The sequence below is a fragment of the Anabas testudineus genome, chromosome 15 (assembly GCF_900324465.2).
Source record: "Anabas testudineus chromosome 15, fAnaTes1.2, whole genome shotgun sequence".
Taxonomy (NCBI): domain Eukaryota; kingdom Metazoa; phylum Chordata; class Actinopteri; order Anabantiformes; family Anabantidae; genus Anabas; species Anabas testudineus.
Window position 1 is genome coordinate 13,017,550 of NC_046624.1, and position 20,714 is coordinate 13,038,263.

At 40.0% G+C, this 20,714-nt stretch overlaps 1 protein-coding gene across 2 annotated transcripts; it reads left to right on the forward strand.

Annotated features, from left to right (window-relative positions):
• The first annotated feature begins 1,316 nt into the window (after positions 1 to 1,316).
• add3b (adducin 3 (gamma) b) lies at positions 1,317 to 20,168 on the forward strand. 2 transcript variants are annotated; one of them, XM_026354532.1, is made up of 15 exons: positions 1,317 to 1,453; positions 7,928 to 8,165; positions 9,163 to 9,307; positions 9,898 to 10,049; positions 10,442 to 10,522; positions 12,020 to 12,169; positions 12,475 to 12,618; positions 13,058 to 13,156; positions 13,758 to 13,931; positions 15,456 to 15,716; positions 15,910 to 16,026; positions 16,147 to 16,236; positions 16,612 to 16,735; positions 17,879 to 17,974; positions 18,171 to 20,168. In XM_026354532.1, exons 2-15 carry the CDS (start codon positions 7,965 to 7,967, stop codon positions 18,419 to 18,421), a joined length of 2,085 nt encoding a protein of 694 aa, XP_026210317.1. In that variant the 5' UTR covers positions 1,317 to 1,453; positions 7,928 to 7,964; the 3' UTR covers positions 18,422 to 20,168. The 2 variants fall into 2 exon arrangements, with proteins under 2 accessions (XP_026210317.1, XP_026210316.1); XM_026354531.1 differs by lacking the exon at positions 1,317 to 1,453 and adding an exon at positions 6,861 to 7,100.
• The last annotated feature ends 546 nt before the right edge of the window (positions 20,169 to 20,714 follow it).

The following is a 20,714-nucleotide window of genomic DNA, read 5'->3' on the forward strand; positions in this document are numbered from 1 at the left end:
AGGATATGTGACATCTTTTACTGTCACTATGTTTGCAAAGTCCTCACTAGATGGCAGTGTAGTGTAGGAATATTGTATGACAAGTTTCATCAGACATGGCATCATTTTCCAAACTTTCTCTGTCCTCTTTCTCTCGCTTTTCACTGTGTGTGTGTGTGTGTGTGTGTGTACGTGTGTGCGCACGTATGTAGGTATTGTAGGTATAACAAAAATGAAATAACTGCCTACAGTATGCTTTGGCTGTGGGAAGAAAGTTTCCAAACTTCACCATTTGGTTTATTTTAAAAACTTGCCGTCATCGTAGCGTGACCTTTGACCTTCATGGGTGTGCCTTTGACGCAGGCCGTCCTGTGGGTGTGGTTCAGCGATTGCAGAAGGCTCAGGAAATGGATGTTGTATCAGCCTGTGCAAAGACAACAACAACATCAGTGTAGTGGGTGGGAAAAGAGAAACATCTAAATTTAACTCATCAGCTGCTGCCAACTCATAAAATCACCAGTGGACGGTTCCCCCTAAAACACAGGGATGTTCTTTATGTTGGTAATATCTGTAGCTATTAACAGATACTTTATTATTGATTGCACAGCAAAGGGTTGTTGACAAACTATGAGCTAGAATCTGCACAAGAAGTTACCAATTTGTTCACTCTTTGTCTTTCTCAGTGGGTTATCATTTTGCTAATGCAATCCAATTGCACTCAAAACCCACCTATGTTTGCCACACATTGTTTGCTGGTTCCACATATGTTGTTTGATCATTTGTCATCTTTGTGCATGTGTTGCTATACTAAGTCACGAACGATAACAAACCGCCTAAAGCATGTAATTATCTTGTATTTTTACCTTCTCCACAGCAAAAGCAGGGGCTCTTCAGATGCCTGATGCATTCAGGTGGCGCAAAGAGGGGGAGCAGCACATCCTACTCATTCACTGTAAAAGAGAGTATGTGGGAGGAGGTGATAGCGGGCAAGAATTCGCTGTGTGCAATGTCCTCCTCGACAGCAAAATTTAGAACAAGAGACATGTTCAATATGCAGAGAAAAAATATGCCAGGCAGGAAATTGCTGCACTATTCCTCTATTTATGGTTTTTGTGGACATCCCTGTTTAATAAAATATTAATTACTGCTTTCAAACAAGTGCTTTAAATCAAGTGATTTACATATTTGTATGTTGGGTGGGTAAAAGCTTGTCCCTCCCATCTATAAGCTTGGTCTCCAGAACTTCCTCTGACACAAGTTTCCTTGCTTTCCTCTGAGAATAGGCAGCCGCTGTCACAAAGGAGCCGAGGGAGTTCAGGAGATCAGAAGCAAAGCAGCAGTTGCCTCTCTTCTGGGAAACCAGATGACCCTCTTTCAAAGTGATAATGTAAACAGCTATGGTATCTAGCAACTGGTGGAACTGTGGGAGTTTGACGTAAAAAGTGAAGAATTTTCCTGCAGGACAAGTTTAAAAGTAAGTTCTATTCTTCTGTTTCTTTCTTCTGCATCAAACCGTGATGCATATTTTCCATTACAAAGTTTATTTGTTTAGATAAAAGACACAATGTACTGTATACGTTTTCTGAGTTCTATCTAATGCATCTGCTTTAAAAGCACATTCAAGCAGATCTTTATTACTAAACCGGTCTATGTGCAGCTGCACTGTCAACTCCAGCTGCAGAGGCTTCGAACAGCTGCTTTCAATTAATGTCAGCCTCTAGAAACATTACTTTGAACAAGCATTTGTTGACTTTAGATGTGGGACTGGGGCAGCTCAGGATTTCATAATATGTGTGACTGGTGATGTGAGTTATAGACAGCCATAAAACCAAAAAGGCAGGTCATGACCTAAACCCTTTCACCCATGCAATGGGTTGTTCCTGTTCCCATTTGCACTTTTACACCGTTTTCACTTCATGTATTTTCTGTTAGATTAAGCTTTACAATCTCAATGAGTTTCATAATAAAATGAATTCTTTTGCTGCATTAAATCTGGACACTTTTTAGTTTGTAGTAAATGTCACGTCCTAGCATACATGTCAGGGGTTTACAGGAAATATACAACATTGCTAAACTGAAAATCCGGAGTGCATTTTCCCATAATGCTGGTTTGCACGTGGCAGCATAAAGACCTATTAGCCAGACCGCTGCCTCAGCCTTGGTTAAAGCGAACCACACACTAACCACTACATCTCTAACATGGAGACCATCCAAAGACAACCACAGCAGGGAGTACAGCCAACTCCTCCACTTAGGTAAACAATGTCTGTCTCTCTCCACACCACTGCAATATGTGTGTGATTACATACGTGTGTGTGCAGTTCTACACCCAAATACTGTGAAGGCACAGATCCAACTGTAACAATGTAAATTGTTTCAGGTTCAAAGTGTGTCTCTGTTGTTGCCACCCACCCTGCTGTGAGTGCAGCAGGACCATTTTTAGCAACTTGTGGAGTGATATATTCTGTGTGAAGACATCACAAACAATGGCACTGTTTTGTAGCAGAAATAAAAAAATGAAAAAAACTGTGAAAGTTTCCTTCTCTCTCCATCCTTCCCCGCTAGGTTGATGCAAAAGCTTTGTGTGCAAGTTTATCTTAATGCAAATGTGTTATTTAATGTACAGTAATCCAGTCACGGAAATGCACAATCAGTCATTTAAACTGTCCAAATGTTGTTAAAAAGTTAAAAAGCACATATAATACATTTGTAGCGGATATAAACAGAATCATGTCAATGTAATTATTGATTCATCTGAATGATTAGTGTGTTAGTTAGAACGGTTCAAGTGTTTTGGTATAAAAACACAAATTAAGCATCCCAGATCACTGTGTTGTTATACACAGAATTAAGGGTCATTGAGTTGATAAATAAGGTGCCTCACAGTGGTTAAAGAGTAATTATCAGAAATTGATAGCTGGGAAGGAGCTGGCACAACTCTGAGCGGGGTATGGCTATTATATCAAAGATGTCTCTAGTTGGAGTGGAGCATTTCAATCTTGTAAGAAATCAACACAGAAAGGCCGGCTATGGTTAATGAGCAGATCCGATGACCCTTCACCTTATGCTCTAATTACACCAATTGCAATCAGTCAAGGACGCAAGATAACAAATGTTTGCTCATTTCACCGTTCTTCTGTTTCTTCTTCATGCCACGTGCAGATAACACCCTCTTCTTTGTAAAAGTGGCTGATATCTGGCACTCATTCAGCGTTTGCCTAATTTAGTCCCAGACAAGAGACAGCATAAGTGTTGGTTACTATGGCAACCATGCTGGTACAAGCGACCAAGTCAACAGTTGTTCGTTTTAACCCCCCCCCCCCTCAAAATAAAAATGTAAATGTTAATCTCTGAATGGTAGCAGTTTCTGAGTCATTACAGTAAAGACGTGATGATGATTTCAACAAGACGTCTGCAACAAAAGATCTTATTGTGCAGTACTCCGTGTAACAACAATTTCAGTCAAAGCAGGCTTTAGTCCACATTATTTTGTTCTTCCTTCATGGTACCTGAGAATGCAGGCTGAATTTAGACCATTGTCTCCCTCCTGACAGCTCTGACAGCTACAACAGCAGACAGGAGATTCAGATTTCAGTGAAACACACAAACTTGTTTCTTTTCATGGCCCAGAACTTTGTAAGAGAGGAATCCGCCATTTAGGAGACATTAAGCATAATAACGTCCAGTGAACCAAAACAACCTGGTTTGATGTAGTCCGGTAATAATACAAATCATCTTTTAGAGTTTTCTGAAATTACTATAAATTACTTGAAAAGGACCATTAGAGAATTATGAGGAAAGTGAGGCATGAAAAAAATGAAATGCTGTTTACTTTAGCAGGATGTTTTCCAAACTTAGCACTTTGTAACTACATCAAAATCACAGACAGGTAAAGTGAGTAGCAGTGATTAACACATTACAATGGCACGTGTCACGGGGTCGGATATATTAGGCAGCCATTGGTCATTGAGCAATGGAAAAAGGTGGCCTGGTCTAATGAGTCGTGTTTTCTTTTATATCATGTGAATACCTAGGTGCGTCATTTATCTGGGGAGGAGACTGCACCAAGATGCATTGTGGGAAGAAGGTCAGCCAGGAGAGACAGTGTGGTGCTGTGGGAACTGTTCTGCTGTGAAACTTTAGTACTTTGCATCCATGTGGATGCTACTTTGACACACACCTGAACGCCGTTGCAAACCAAATACACCATTTAGTGACAATGCTATTTTCTGATGGGAATTTTGTTTTGGTTTAAGATACCTGACACAAACTTCAAGGTGTTACTCTGGCCTCTAAATTCCCCAGATCTAGGTGTGATCCAGCAATTGTCAGTCTGATCGACACACAGATCACAGACATATTTGTATGATTTCTTCACAATGCTTCCTCATCTGGCATCACACACTCACAGCTTTCACCTGCTCGAATGTCAGCTGTGACTTTTTGTCTTGTAGTAGTTTGCAAATTTTGTTTTTTTGCAAAGGAATGCAGTTCTGCTGTTCTGCTTTTCATGCTGTTTTTTGTTTTTCAGTTCCCACCACACAGTAGGTGGTTTTCAACCAACTTAAATCTAATGAGATTCTATTTTGTGTTGTTATACTAGGATGTGAACTCATCATAGGGGAGATTTAGAGTCACTATTCAAAGCTATGTTCTAGATGAGGGGCTTCCTTATGATCTGACTATGACTGGCTAATTATCAAGCCAATATGTCGTCAATCAAGATTTGTGAGTGTGCATGTGCAGGTTATTTCCAGTGGACTAGCTGGGCTGTGACAAGACAAAAGTGCGCTTTTATCTGTAGACATCAATACTCTTGGCAGTAATTGGTATGAATGAGATGTTGACTAATAACACCTGACATTTGGTCAATGCTTCCAAGACAGACTACCCTCTCTGAAAAGTTCAAATAGTCAGCAAGAATGTGGGGGCTGGTGGATGGGATGATGTTGTGCATCTGACTGTGTGTATGTGCAGCCAAGTTTGGTTTCAGTGGGAACTCTGCCAAAAACAGGGAGGCAGGGTTTCAGGGTTTGAGGGGTCACACTGCTCTAGAGTGAGAAAGTTCTGGTTTTCATTACATCAACCCATATGTCCACATATCTGCTCCGCCTCCCAGGCTCCACTCTGTTTCCTGGAATTGTTATGTCAGTCTCTGATCCAAACCTTCACTGTCTTGCTCTTAAAATCTGGTGAGCGTGGCTGATTGTGTGTGATTAAAAGACGTAATAACTCTGGGGACCAGGGTGGCAATAATGGAGCAGCTGCAGCAGGATTGCCCCCTAAGAGATGGAAACAGAAGTTATTTTAATTACCTTCTTAGTAAAACTTTCTTAATATAGTTTGTCATTTAACATATCGACTGGTTTTAATATATGTGTATGTTTCACGCTGGATTGTACTGTCTGAAACTTTAAGCTGCCATCTTGGCCGGTCTTCCTTCACAAAGAGGTTTTTAACCTCGATGGCTGCCCACCCTGAGTCTGGTCCTGCTGCAGGTTTCTTGTGTTAATTCATGTTTTTCTTCTCCACTGTCACCCAATGTTTGCTCAAGGGGGATTGTTAGGTTTCTCTCTCTATAAGGTCTTGACCTTGATATGTGAAGTGCCATGACTCTGTAGGGATTTGGTGCTATATAAAAAAAGAAAACTGTATTCAATTGAATCTGATTAAGGAAATTAAATTTTAAAAATAAAACCGTAGCAATGCTACTGCAACAAAGACGCACACTAGCATTTACTCAAAGGGAGCACACCCCCACTAATTCTGCCATATCATGCTACTCTGCCAAAACCTCTTGCCACCCCATGTAAAATTTTCTAGATTAACTACTAGTGTGTACTGGTAAGAGCCGGCTGCTGGGAAAACAGAGAATCAGGAGCTGCATGTGAATACTGCTACAATACTCTCTTGAGAAACTGACCGGTAAGGCAGAAAAGAGACGAACTCCTCAGCAGGATGAATCTGCATAGCTTTGCATTTGTTTCAGTCTTCATCTCATTTCCAGTTTACAGTATAAGAGCTAATTAAAGTCACTTGGAGAAATGCAGTGTGCAAGTGTTTCTGTAACAACCCAGCACAAGGTTCCACTATTGGGTGACGCCTCTATATTATATAAATATATAATATCCAATAAAGCAAAGCTATGACATTCATTTTTTACCTCAATATAATAAAGTAGTGGATATTTCAAAGTATATGAAAGACTTCAGTTTAATGGACATAATGTTTTTTTTTTAAATCATAGGTATTCATGTCTATGTTTGGCACATGGAAGCAATCACAATACATGCGATTTGTCTGTGAACGTGAATAAAATCAGAGGTAGTCTTTTCTCTTGGAGAGAACATCTGTGTTTCATTGCTTTCTCTGAACAAACATCCTCTATTTTGGAAAAAAAAAAAAAGAAAAACTTTTTCAGCTGGAGGTGTTCACATTTTGAGCAAAGCAGTTGTTCTGCCTTTGAAGTGCTCTGTTTTAGTATGACTGGGCCATTTAGCTTTGATGAAAACCTCCGCTCAGCTGCCGTGGGAACACACGAGGTTCACTTATTTATGAAATGAAATGGCAGCAGTTAATGAAGGAGAGATGCTGAGACTAATGACAAAAATCACAAAACTCTAATCACTAATCCTCACTGAGAAGTGCAGCAGCAGCCCTGTAATAAGTTCCTTCAGGGACATCAGGGAAGAGATATAACCATACCACAGAAATAAGGTCGCTGGAAACCCCATGCAGGAATCTTCTGGGTAAGCTACAGTCAGGAGCCTAAAAAAGCTGAGCTGATCCTGAGAGGCCATTCCTTTGTCCCGCTGCATACATCGGGCCTAGTGGGTGGATAAGTCACATGGTCACTTCTCCTTTTTCCCACACAAACACACCCACATCCTCCTCCATGCAGCCACTCTTCAACTCAGTCCAAGTACGCAGCGGCCAGTCTGCTCCGTGTGGATACTGTTGCAGCACCAAGTTGCGCCCCGCAAGCTCCCACAATGTATCCGGATCGGGAATAACGCACGTCTGGTTTATGCTTATCCACATTTTTGGGCGCATCCGTCGGGGAACTTCTACATCCCATCATTCGGAGGCTGTGAATCCAAGAGCTGGGGACTTAGTTTCAGGTAATTTCCAACTTACAGTAACAGTTTCCCTCGTGGTTTGATTCGTTCGCTTTGTTTTTACGGCGCTTGTGCAAGTCTCCAAGTGGAGCCTCGCCTAACGCATCCAACCCCCCTCTCTCTTTTCTTTTTCTTTTGCGTTTCTTTTCGGATTATTAATTGGTTGAAACTGTAATTTGATGCCATGCATGGAGTGCTCTGTGCAATAGGCTGCTGTTGAAGCAGCAAGGAAACTTATTTAGTGAGGGAGAGTTGGAACAGTTTCATTTCCAGGCCTAAGTTAATGTGGTCCTGGCTGGTTGACTCCCTCCACCCCCCCATCCAGGTAACACTGCAGCACCAAATGTGCTAACTGCTATTCAGCCTGGCTAATTTACATGTGGCTTACATTTGTTTCCTCCAGAGGGTCGTTTATAGCTCCTGGCTGGACAGCAGAAGTGGGAAGACTTGCTCATTTCAACACTTTTGTTTTTAAGTTGACAAGACTGAAGTTTTGTGTTGAAACTCTCTAAGTGATAGAAATGGGAATGTGAGTGTGTGGGATGGTAAGATGTTCCCATTCACTGCTGTTATTAAACTGTAGTTACATATTTGAAAACTACTTTCCTTACAATCACAGAAGCTCTGACTAATCTTTTCTGTACATCAGCAGCGATGCACTTGCGAAGCCGTGTCAATCATATAACAATGTTCTGCTTTTTTTTTGTCTCCATCCCAGTAATTACATGAGTCACCACTGCACACATACAGTATTATTTTTTTCTGGTGAAAACTGTTGCCTTGACAGCCTGAATGTGAAATAAGCGGTGACGTTTTCTCCTCTTTTGCAGATTCCAGAGGACGAGTACGAGACCGTGCAGTGAAGACATGAGTCTGGTGGAGGTGAGGCAGTCTGCGGGGTCCCTGACCCTGTCCTTGTCCAGCAACGACTCCAAGGAGCGCTACTTTGACCGGGTGGATGAGAGCGATCCTGAGTACCTCCGCAGCAGGAACATGTCGCCGGACCTGAGGCAAGATTTCAACATGATGGAGCAGAAGAAGAGGGTCACCCAGATTCTGCAGAGCCCAGTATGTAGCCCACCGCTTCATATAGGTGCCCTCCTACACACAAGCTCTCACTGAGTATGAGTAATGAACTGCGATTTTAAAGCCGGAGACACATGATTGAAATGCGTTGTGTTTTTTTTGTTGTTTTGTTCTTTATGTGAAGGTCATTGTATACGCCTGGCTGTTCTTAGATATGGGTTTAGTTGTGAGTTTTTCTGTGTTAAATATTGCCACTGTCTTAGTTAATTACCATAGTGCTAAACTGCAGCTACAGTGAAATTAGCTCATTCCCAGTAAAGTCCCTCTATAACGTAAGATGATTAAATGGATTTTATTGAAGCCATTTGCCAAACAAACATGCCAAAAACTATTTGGTATTGCATGATTGTTGCATTAGACACTATCAGTCTGTATGTATGTGAGTATGTATAATATCAGATATCATCTCAGAATAATAAAAACCATAAGGATAATAAATAGAGCAGTGCAGTCTTGTTAGATGAAGTACGAGGAGGTGCAGTAAACACATGCCAATGAAGTGTATGGAAATAAGACGAGCCCACACTCATCTGTGATTGCATAACAGGGCCAACAAGTAGAACTCATCTCATCACCATGGGAACTGTGGTCGGATGAAGCAGAATGCTGGAGCTTAGCTGCAGCACACTAGAAATAGTGCTGTTTCAAGATTCGCAGGCTACTGTTGAAGGCAAAAAGTGATGATCAGGTTTAGTGTGATCTCCCCCGTTTCCAGTCAGACCTCTTTTCACAGACAAACAAAGAAGTTTTTAGTCTTGTGATCTGTGTACAGTTCTGTAAAGGAAGGCCTGAAAGCATGCTGTGCTCCCAGAGGAGGTGTTGGTATGAGGTCAGGTTTACTTTAGGTAGTGTATATGTAAGTTTCACAGTGGTGTTTGTGTTTCTGCTCCTCTCACCTCAATCATCACACACCTTATTTCACCTTTCTCCAAAAGAAAATAAGCTCACAGGCTATCTGTTTTTTGTTTTTTGGCTACAGGTGTTTAAAGATGAGTTGGAAGGCCTGATCCAGGACCAGCTGACTAAGGGCAACAACCCTACAGGTCTGCTGGCTCTGAGACAGATTGCTGACCTGGTCATGGCCAGCACACTGGGAGGGGCTGGTCCCTTGACTTCACCTATCAGTGAGTGGCAGTGCATTGTACTGTTTCTGTTCATGAATGACCCCATCTATCTCCTTCCGGGCCTGATTGTCATTCACTGTGTATTTGCTGTCTGTGTTCATTATGCAGGTTGAATATCTTCGTTGTCAGAGACTGAATTCTCAGACTCTTGTGACTCTGAACAACCCTTAAACAGCAGAAAAGGCAGAAAGTTACTGACAGCATTCTTCATTGTCAGTTTTCTACTAAGCAGCCCTCATGACTGGTCTTGATAATGAATTACAGCAGTTTGCAATGCTAATCATGGTAGTGTAACCCTTTGGCCTTGTTTTTCTGGGGAGGTCACAGCACCCTGAAGCTCAAATTGTAATTGTTTTTACAAGGTCTGACTAGGAATTGGCTGCTCTTTTAAGAGACTGTAAAAGCTAGTGTCCTGTATTTTTGCTCTATTTATGCCCTAATATGGAAATTCGGTCCCAAAATATCCTTCGGTTTCTTGTTGAAAATTCTGAGAAAGGCCTTTTTAAACTTCAGCCAGTTCCCTGGGTTGTTTAACTTAATATGTTGTGGGGGGAAAATAAACGTAACTGACGATCTTTGTCTTTCTGCAGGCTTTGGGACGGTGACACCAGTCAACGACTTGTATGGCATTGAGTCTCCTTCCTTTGCAAAAGGGGAGAAACAGAGTCGCTGCAGGCTGGCCAGCCTCTACCGGCTTGTTGACCTCTTCAGCTGGGCTCGTTTTACAAGCTCCTACATTACTGTGAGTACAAGTTCGCAATCACACTCCAGTGCCCACCTGCTTATGTATGCAGCACAAGGCTTATGCATCTTTATGTGATGCGTTGTGTTCTTTGGCTCCCAGAAGGTTTAAAGGGGAATACCTGTTTATTTTCAGAAACCATAAATTATTTATAGTTTAGAAAAGTTAGATTTGTGAATACGAACAGCTCCCCGATACAGGCATTCACACTGAAATGATGTGACGAACACTTGAGATGTCAGCGTGTAAAGCTCAGATTTTCCCCAAAGACAAAGCCTAAAAACTCAGTTTTATCAACCCACACACTGATTTTTGACTTTTAATGTTGGTATTTACTCATGTTATTTCCTAGATACATTTTATTAGATAATAATATAATCATTTTGTCTTAGGTGCGTGTCAATAAAGAACAGGACCATGTTCTTATTAGTCCACGAGGTTTGTCTTTCCCTGAGGTGACGGCAGCAAATTTGGTAAGCACAATGGCTGTTTGTGTTATTTTCTAATGAGTAACAATTATTACAATTATTACAATTACTATTATTATTCTATTGAGTATGACTATGTGTATTGGGCAAAGCTTAACACAATTTCAGTGTTTTTGTAAAATCGCAACCAATGTTAGTGTAAATCCATGGAGTGGATACCCTGGTTTTTGAACATTTGAGGGAGAAATGAATTGGATACATGTAGTTAGGGATTTTCCTGACTTGATTTGATTTGGACAACCATCTGTAAGTGGCATGTTGTCCTCAGCTACATCTGATGGAAAAACTGGCTCTGTGTTAAACTATGTATGCCAGAACTGTTTGCTGCAGGTTTCTGGATGTGTCTGACTCAGAGACCATTAGTTTCTCTAATATAGTCTATCATTTAACTTAATAAGATCTAATAATAGTGCTAATAATTCCCTTTTCTGTTGTGAGTTCTCATTTGTCTCCACGTGGGTACTGAGTGCCTAGTCCTACCAAAGACAAAAACCTTGAATTAGAACGACATTTGCTTCATTATGGAAGGAGTAATTCCTGAAAGCTAAACCAACCAAGTCTAAAGAGAAAATGCTATTATTATTATTATTATTATTATTATTATTATTATTATTATTATTATTATTATTATTATTATACAAAAGCAGTAGTAGCATCACCTGTAAAGCAGTTTTACTGTATATGCATCTAGCAGCTACAGGTTTGTTAATATTCACAACAAAAGTTCACCACCACTACTTGCACTTTCTACACTGCACAGCTGACTGGCTGGCTGGTATGAAAATGAAGGGCACCCTACCGCACACCAACAAAAGTAAAGTGACGTTTCATGTTTAGCAGTTCAACATAGGTTATTCCAGAGTGCAGCAGCTGAACAGGTCTCTGAGGAGAGGTAGACTAATCAACCAATCCTCTTTATTTAGCAAACGTTTTTGGCAAAGTAGCACTTTTCATTTTGCCTGCACGAAGGTGCACAAGATGCACAGATGAAAAACAGTTTCATTTTATCCTGATCAATAATGGACTGCCAACCTCAAGTTGAAGTACAACTGCAGGTAAGGTACAGCTTGAGTAGCTAAACATGTCTTGCCAGTCCGATCATAAAAAGGAGCTTTGCTACCTTCGTATGAGACTACTGACTAGCTAGCAAATCTAGAAGTAAACAATGCAGGTACAACAACATACACAAATAGTCTGCAACAGTCTGTGTTATGATGAGGGAAACACATCCCGTACATTTGAATGGCCTCAAGGACTACACACCGCCAAGAAAAAGATCACTTCATTTTGTTAACAGGATGGATTTAATGGTTCACTCTTACTATTTGTAATTTCATGCCATATATACTGGCTAAAAAAAAAATCACAGTTGGAATTATTCTGTTAAGTCTGCTTTTAACTATTAACTCTTTCAATACAACAGCTACTGCTCCACTAGCATTACTCACATCTCTTTCTTTGCTGTTTTTTGGCCATGTTTAGGTCAAAGTAAACATGATTGGTGATGTGGTGGACCAGGGTTCTACTGATTTGGGCGTTGATCGTTTTGGATTTGCCCCTCATGCGGCCATTTACTCCATGCGCCCTGATGTGAGATGCATTATCCACATACATACCCCTGCTACAGCTGCTGTAAGTATGCTCCAGGCAGAAAATAAATGAGCTTCATCTTAATTAAAGCTGCTGCTGAGTGTTTATTTTGTATCACTGCTATAGGTCTGATTTAAAAGCAGCACTCTCCACACATGACTGCTTACTTTAGATGTAGACATCCTGTGACATGCTTTTATTATTTCTTTTGAAGCTTGGCTGTAAAATGCTCAGCACATGATGAACATTAGTCTGTAAAGTTTAATTTGTGCCTGACAGCAAAGAATGTGTCTGTATTTAAATGGTGGTGCGTCACAGTCTCAGTTGTTTTTATCCTGTGTTAACAGGTGTCCTCGATGAAATGTGGAATCTTGCCCATTTCCCAAGAGTCTTTGCTTCTGGGAGACGTGAGCTGCTTTGGTTACCATGGCAGCCTGGATAATAAAGAGGAGAAGGTGGAGTTTCAGAAAGCACTGGGCCCTACTGCCAAGGTACTGTCAAACCAAGGGACTCCATTAGCGAGAGGCTCACTTTCACATGGGATACAGCAAACGCTGGTCATAAAAAAGTCATCAGTTATTATATTATGCTGTACTTTATATTTTAGCCAGTATATATGGCAGCATTTGGCAGAAATGAAGTGTTACACAAAAGCATTATTACAAAACCATTTACAACCATAAGAATTTTGCCACATGCATTCAGGAAACAGAATATTTGAAACCACATTTGAGGGAATAGTTTGACATTTGGTAAATACAATTATCGCCTCTGACAAATTGACAGTAGATTTTTGCGGTAAAATGTTGTTTGTTAAGGAAGCATTTGCTCATAAATGCACACACTAATAAATTTGTGCACATTAGTATATCCAGCTATGCTAGTGACTCAGTGGAACTGGTTTAATTTAGTGTTTCATGTGTTTTTCAGGTGATGATTCTGCAGAACCATGGTCTGCTTGCTTTAGGAGAAACAGTAGAAGAAGCTTTTCACTACATGTACCACTCTCAGCAAGCATGCGAGATTCAGGTAAAAAAAGCTTGATGTTTATTTTTAGTACTATCTCTAGCCAGTAATGAAATGTAATTGAACCATTTAGGTTTAAATGTACCCTTCTACACATTTACTTCTACTACTGGTTACTTTTATGTGTATTTAACACATCTAATTCACCTGTAGAAATAGGTTTATTTTCATTTACAAATAAACTATAATTGATTACAAATGCTTGAAATGGAAGCAAAGCTACTGTCTAACATACAGTATGTCTGAAGAAAGCACAGGTATAGCAGAAATATGGGCTAGAGAGCACAGTTCAGAGTCAGAGCTACGAGAACTCCTGCAGTGTTTCTCAGACACTCCTGTTGCTTTGTGTCAAGGAGTTGGAGTGTTTTTTATCATCCTGCTGATTCTGGACTGTATTTGTTTTTGACATCTACTGACAGCTCAGTTCACTTACAATTACATACACATATTACAGATACTGTATCATGGAAGAAAAAAAAAATTGTATTGGCTTTGTTTTGAAAGGATATAATATTTTTGAATGCATGTGAGAGATTGCCGTCATAAATTGGCTTGTAACATTAAACAAATTGTATAAGTGGAATAATTGTGTTACTTTATGTAGGTGAATGTTCTGAGGTGTTCAGGCAGTGAAGACAACCTCGTACTGCTGGACAGAGAAAAGTTTAAACCCTTGACCCAGGGAGTGGCTGCTGCCGGGGTGGTGATAGACAACGAGGTCAAGTGGAAAGTGGGTGAAGCAGAGTTTGAGTCCCTTATGAGGATGCTGGACAACCTGGTGAGTGAACTCTGGCCTGTGCCTTTGAGTTTCCTGTCTTAGATGCTTCCTCGGGAAGTGTCTGATTAGACCACACAATGAATCTAAATGTGTTTTTGTTAACCTGATCTGCAAAAAAAAAGATTTCATAATTGAACATTTTATGTCAGCGCTCCCTGTGTGAACTTTTTTTTTTTACAGCAATTAGAAATACTTGTGTAATTATTGTGTGAACAGCTCAGTGATCTGTTCTTTGTGGCTAACAGGCCGTCCACTAGTCTTGTTATACCCTCGAGATTTCTGTGCTGTGCTGCACTTCTGTCAATTTAAACCGTCCAACTCTAACCACACCGCTAATGACCACAGCCTGACATGTACTCCGTCTGCTCGAGTGTGCTACTCGCTAACTGTGGCTGTAGTGGGCTGCAGCTGTGTTAGCTCTGTGTGATCAGAGCCCGCCCACTCTCTCAATCATAGCTTCCAGATGGTGAGGCTTGCTGTGGGCAGTTAGAGCAACACAGACCACACATGCACTTAGTGTAAGGACTTTAGCGTACTCAATTGGGAAACAGAATTTGGTGTTTTCTCAGAGACTGTTGAATTGAATGTGGCACTGGGTGCAAATGCCAGTACACTTGCTGCAACAGGAGGTCTGTTATATCATGCCAGGAGGAGGAGTAAGTCAATTATCAGTATTAAATCTAAACAAAGATAAGAAGAGCCCTGGCTGCACTAAAGGTCACAGTTCGTAATGCAGAATAAGGAGGTTTAGGACTGGCCCCTGTGCAGTTTTACAGCAACAGAAATGAGAAAGACATGGTAGGTTACTTCCCTAAGTCAAACAAAGACACTTTCGCTTCCAATCTTTTCCCATCCACCCATCATATGTGTTTGAAGAAATGTAATTTAAAACTATATTCATTAAATGAATCAGTCCCAAACATTTTACAGCCTTAGGTTTGTGCACACGCTAAACATAGTGCCAGCTCGTTTTCCTGAAAGGTTATTTGTTTCTGCATTTGACAAGCTAAAGTATTAGGAGCAGTTGTGACTGAGCCGCTTTGTATTTGGGGGGCAGTGAACAGTTTTGTGATAAAAAATTCATCACGTTCTGTGAATGTCTTGCTTATATTGTGGAAGAGATTTATTTTGGTGGCAAACTTGTCATGAAACGCCAATTTTGATTGTGATTGTAGTGTTGCACTGTCGGCTTTAGACTGTGTATACTGCAAGATCACATCAGTCGCTCCCTAGTTGTCTCTGTGAGTCTTTGATGTATTGTTAACAACACACAAGTTTCATCTTTTCCCTCTGAAACTGGGCACGTCGGCAGAAGTGCTGTTTGTATATACAGCGATGTTTAAATATTTAAAAGCATTGTGTTAGTGGATCTTGGGTGGCCTATGCATAATTTGAATTGAGTATTTTTTCCACTGTGAGGGAATACTGAAGAACAGGGATAGCTGCTGCAAATCACATCTGCCAAAGGATGAACGCTCAGTAACGATGCTAGAATGATATTTCCTCTTTGTCCTGACCTTTTAGGGATACAGAACAGGCTACTCTTACAGAAACCCCATTGTGCGTGAAAAACCCCGCTCTAAGAACGATGTGGAGATCCCTGCAACGGTGTCTGCCGTGCCATCAGAGGACAGTGAGCTGGGTCTGCGCAGCCCCTTCAAGTTTATGGTGCAGAAACAACAGAGGGAAAGAACTCGGTGGCTCAATTCACCCAACAGCTACTTGAGGGTCAATGTTCCTGAACAGTCACCCAGCGGGGATGTCAGCCCCAGGACCAAGACCATGGTGCGTTGATTTTCATGTCAAACTATAACAAGAAATTTAAACCCTCTGGCCTCTGATGGAAACTGTGAGCTTGGCAGATGCCTTTCCTCTGTGTTAGTCTGCCCTCTTGTGGAATGCTAGATAAAGGCATGTTTTATACTATCCACGTTGTGTGTGTTTTTTTCTTAAATTAACCTGTTTTTTATTCTCTCAGTGGATGAAGTCTTCACAGCCAGGCAACAGCGTCGGCACCCCAATAAGGATTGAGGACCCCAACCAATTTGTCCCACTCAACACTGATCCTACAGAGGTTTTGGATAAGAGGAACCAGGTCAGTTGAAAACATCAAAACACCAAAGACTTGCATATTGTATGTAAGATCAGAGATTCCTGAACTTTGTTTATGATTTTATTTTTGTATAATTGTATTTATTTATTTAATTATTGTCAGATAAAAGAACAGCACCGAGGTGACCAGATGACTCCGGGACCAAAGTCTCAGTTACTAGCAGGCATTGTTGTGGACACTGTTCCAGGACCAGTAAGTATTAACCATTTGAATGAATAGTTAATACATCAAAGATGCAATCACATACTGCGGGAAACAGAAATTGCTGCTATATTTCAGTTGTTTCTTAATAGCTTAGACACATGTTCTGAAATAGTTGTGCAATTATTAAAACACCTATTGCCAGCACGACGCCATTTTATACTTGGCAGAAAGAGTGTGTACCCGAATCAGCGAGGATGTTTCCTGCATTCTGTTTTAACATTAAAATTTAAAACATAGAAGAAATTGCACAGACATTCTGGCTCCCTCAGTATACAATAACAACAACCAAAAACAAATCATATATCCATCAGCATATCATATATCATCGGGTGATCAGAATATTTTTTGTGTTCTCTCCATCAGGCTTTCATCATTGAGGATGAGGAGCAGACTCGCTCTCTTCCCCCCAACCCCTTCAATGAGCTAACAGAGAAAGTGCTGGAGGAATACAAGAACTTGGTAGAAAGAAAGCAGCAAGGCCATGAAGGTACTTTTCTATTCTTTGTACATTGTCTTAAACTTTAGAATCGCAAAGCCTTACACTGCCCCATTAGTCTTTAGAAGCAGAGAAACCTCTGCGTACTTTAATCCTAGCTGGGCTCATACAGGCTGATGTCTGACATCATACCGTGTAAATTATGAGTGCATGATATTTTGAGGTTAAGGTCATGATTGAAATTGAAACACGGAGACAAAGCTAGTCTCTAGATTTCATCACGAGAGACCAGAGAAATAGTCAAAATAATAGTGAAGTATCCATTTAATGCAGATAAGCTGTTGAGTTTTTAATGAACTCTTTTAAAGAGTCATTAGGCATTATTGCATGGGCTGCAGTTACAGTATATTTTAAGGTCTGCTACCCTACATATTGTAGTTGTAAATATTCCACAACTTTTCTGTATGGATTGCTGCCAGGCCATGATATCCAGACAGTTAATTAGCTCAGCTACAGTACTTGGTTCATGCCTGGAGGAAATTCTGGAACTACAGTAACTGAAATGAAGTCCTAACTGCAAAAAATGCCATCGTGACGAAAATGTCAGTCCACAGTTTCACTTTTACTCTGAGTTGTGAATTTAGCTCACAGGAATGGTGAGAGATGAGCTGCAAAGACATCCGTCTTGTCAAACTACTCATATCTTGGTTATGATTGTAGAAAAGTGTGTGCACAAGTGAAACATTTCTACAGCTCAGTGTCACCTTTATTTTCTACTGACACAAAAATGTGTGAACACACCAGCTTATAGATATTAATAAAATGTAGCAAGGTTGTCAGAATAGTATTCAAGTCTTTGACTGGCATTTCTCAACTGCTATTACAATGATGAAATGAAATTTAGTACAGGCCCTGAGGATTAATCCTGGTGACTGGTGGCATAGTCTCGTGACATTTTCACTGGCTCAACAACTTCTGCTTTTCATCTATTATCAAATACCTGCTAATGTTAATAGTCATTGTGAGCATAGTAGTAAGCTGATGTTACTATTTAGCTCAAAGCACCCAGCTGCTAGCATGGCTGTAGACTCTTAGTCTTTCAGTTTTTTATGCAAACAGTGAACCAATACAATTTGCTATTACATAAATGTATTCATCTCATAAAGCTCACTGACAAGTTAAACCCTTTTACAGAAGATGATGATGCCACTGATGCAGATGAGATGACAACATTTGATGGCTCTACTATCTCCCTCTCCCTCTCTCCCATAATGACACCAGCTAAACAAGGTAATTAGCTTTTAAATATGAATTTAAATGATTAGCTGGTAGAAGAAGCTGATTGTTTGTTTCTGTGTTTTGTGTCCCTCCGGTATTATCTGTAAAAAGACAAGAAGTGCTTAAGATGGGTAATTTAATGTGTCTTGATCTGTGTGCACGTCTTATCCACATCCCTTGTCATTGACTTGGTTTCATCTGTTGATAGACACAATACCCAATGGGAAAGACCACTTGGCAGAGATAGAGGAGGATCTGAGCATCGAGGTATCCAAGCTCAGTGTGAACACTTTGGAAACTGTGGAAATCTCTATAACAACGAAGGAGAAGACGGGGGAGGCTCAGACCCCAGAGAGCCAAACCAAGTCCCCCAAGAAAAAGAAGAAGAAGTTCCGCACACCTTCATTTTTGAAAAAGAGCAAGAAAAAGAAGGAGGAGAAAGAAAAAACTGAAGCATGAGGGAATTTACTGTTAAAACAATGAATGTTTGCTAGGAAAACATCTGAATTGCCTTTTTAATTTTCTGCTTGTTGAAGGGAAGTAAAGTGAGGGAAACAACTCTCATTTAGTCACAGAGTCTCCCAGGACAGCGTTGTTGTAACACATCCTGCACGTTCACAGCTATTATATCATGTGAATGTTTTTCAAGATGTGACAGCAGATGGTAATATAGATTATTTCCCCATGAGAATCTGTGACTGACCGTTCCTGGGGGCTACGTAAAATGAAACAAATGAAAAATGAATGCCAAACAGCATAGCTGTGGTTGCTTTTACCCATATTTTAATGGGGATAAAAATGGATATCGTAGGACACAAGGTTTTTGAAGTTCATTATCACATCAGATTGGGCCTGATATATATTTTCTTTTTTTTTTCTTTTTGCACAAGTTTATTATTGAATGTATACTGAAAGCTATAAGACAATTGTTTAAAAAACTTAAAGATTTAATAACCCTATTAGTGTAACAGTGGCTGAACATATTAAGATCATACAGCGTTTAGCCTCATAGGAAGTATGATTTTTATTTGACATTCATATTCATAGTTATACTATCTTGTAATAATATATGTTTGTTTATATTATAGGTATTACAATATAGTGTTTGTTAAATAAATGATTTGATAGTCTTTACGTATGACCGTTTCCTACTAACTAATACTAAACATGCTGTGATTGATAATACAGTAATAATTCATGCTGTTTTTACATTTATATCTATGGTATTGTTTCCAAGGTTGCTGCTTTATTGAAATTGTGACTAAACTAACAAAAAGAGTTCAGCGAAGTGGTAATTCTCTAGTGATGTTTGATTGATTGATTGATTGATGTTGGCAAAGTTTGATTCTTACATAATAGACGGCAAATCAGCACGTTTGGATGTTGACAATGAAAGTGTCGAGCCTGAATCATGGAAAGTTGAACAAGATGGATGGTTTTGAAGGATTTTGTTCAGTCAGTTGATGGCAGTATGGTGAAGCTTTTCTTCATAGCCACTGTTAGAGTTTGATATAAAGCATATTAGAGGATCATATATTTACATCCCAGTCAATAATGTGAATGATTTGTTTTGACCCAAAGGGAGTGAACTGTTGCCTTTGTAAATTGTTTGTTTTTGTGACGTTCTTTTCTCACGCTAAACCAAATGTTAAACATTGAAACATAGAAATGTGACAGTACAATCTAATACCAATACTTTAACACTACTTTTATCATATTTTTTAATCCACCTGAATTAAGCTCCTTATTTACTAAACATGTGAAGCGCGCTGTGTTTACAAATTGTATTACTTACGTAATTTCTGTGCTATGTGCTTGTATTTCCTCTGTTGTTTACATTGCTATTTGTGTAACCTGGGTTTTTCCATGGTGCTTTACATTACAGTCACAGTTGCCTCAAAGTGAGTCCTTTAAAATCGCCTTCCACACAATGTAATAAAAGCTGGAATATATTTCCGTAACTGTTTCATAGCTCTGTTGCTCATTGGTTGAAAGCTATTTTATGTTACTGTTTCCTATGTTCTGTTACACAGAGTTTTTAAATGAGCAGGTTTTCATGTTGTTGGTACGTATGCATTTATTTCACACGCTACATGTCGTTCCTGTGTAGTGTGAAACTTCCGCTGATTCTATCTAGATTTCTGATAGAGTGACACATGAAGCATAAAATAAAACTTTCGAGACAATAACTGAGACCGCATACAGACTGCCGCTTTTTTTTTTTCAAAGCTCTGTCCCCCTAAAACAATAAACTATTTCCACGAACCGTGTGAAGCTGTATAATCAGTCCTCAGCTGTGATATTAATGGGCATTGTCATGGTAATCCATTGACAAGGGGCTGTGAAGACAAAGGGGATTTGGTGTCTCCAACAGGTGTTCATGTTGGTGGAGTCAGGAGCTACACCACCCCCATCCTACACACACCTGTCCTAAGGAGAAGAGGATGAGGTCAAAGGTAGTGCATGTTACTGCATTTAAAAAACTGGACATAACATGTTTTAGAGAAAGACTTAGGGATGAAAATGTGGCATTTAAAAATTAAATGCTACTTTGAATAGTTTTCTCCACTTGTGGAACAATTAAAGGGGGGACTTGAGTTTTTCTCAGCATGAAAAGGCCATGACAGTTCTTCACAATGTGTGAATGACAAGGCTTAGCGCCGAGCTCTTCCATTTACTGACAGCGCTAAGGAGCAGGTGACACACGTCTGGGTTGCTGCTTTGACCTCAGGGCAAAGTGCAGCTATTGTTT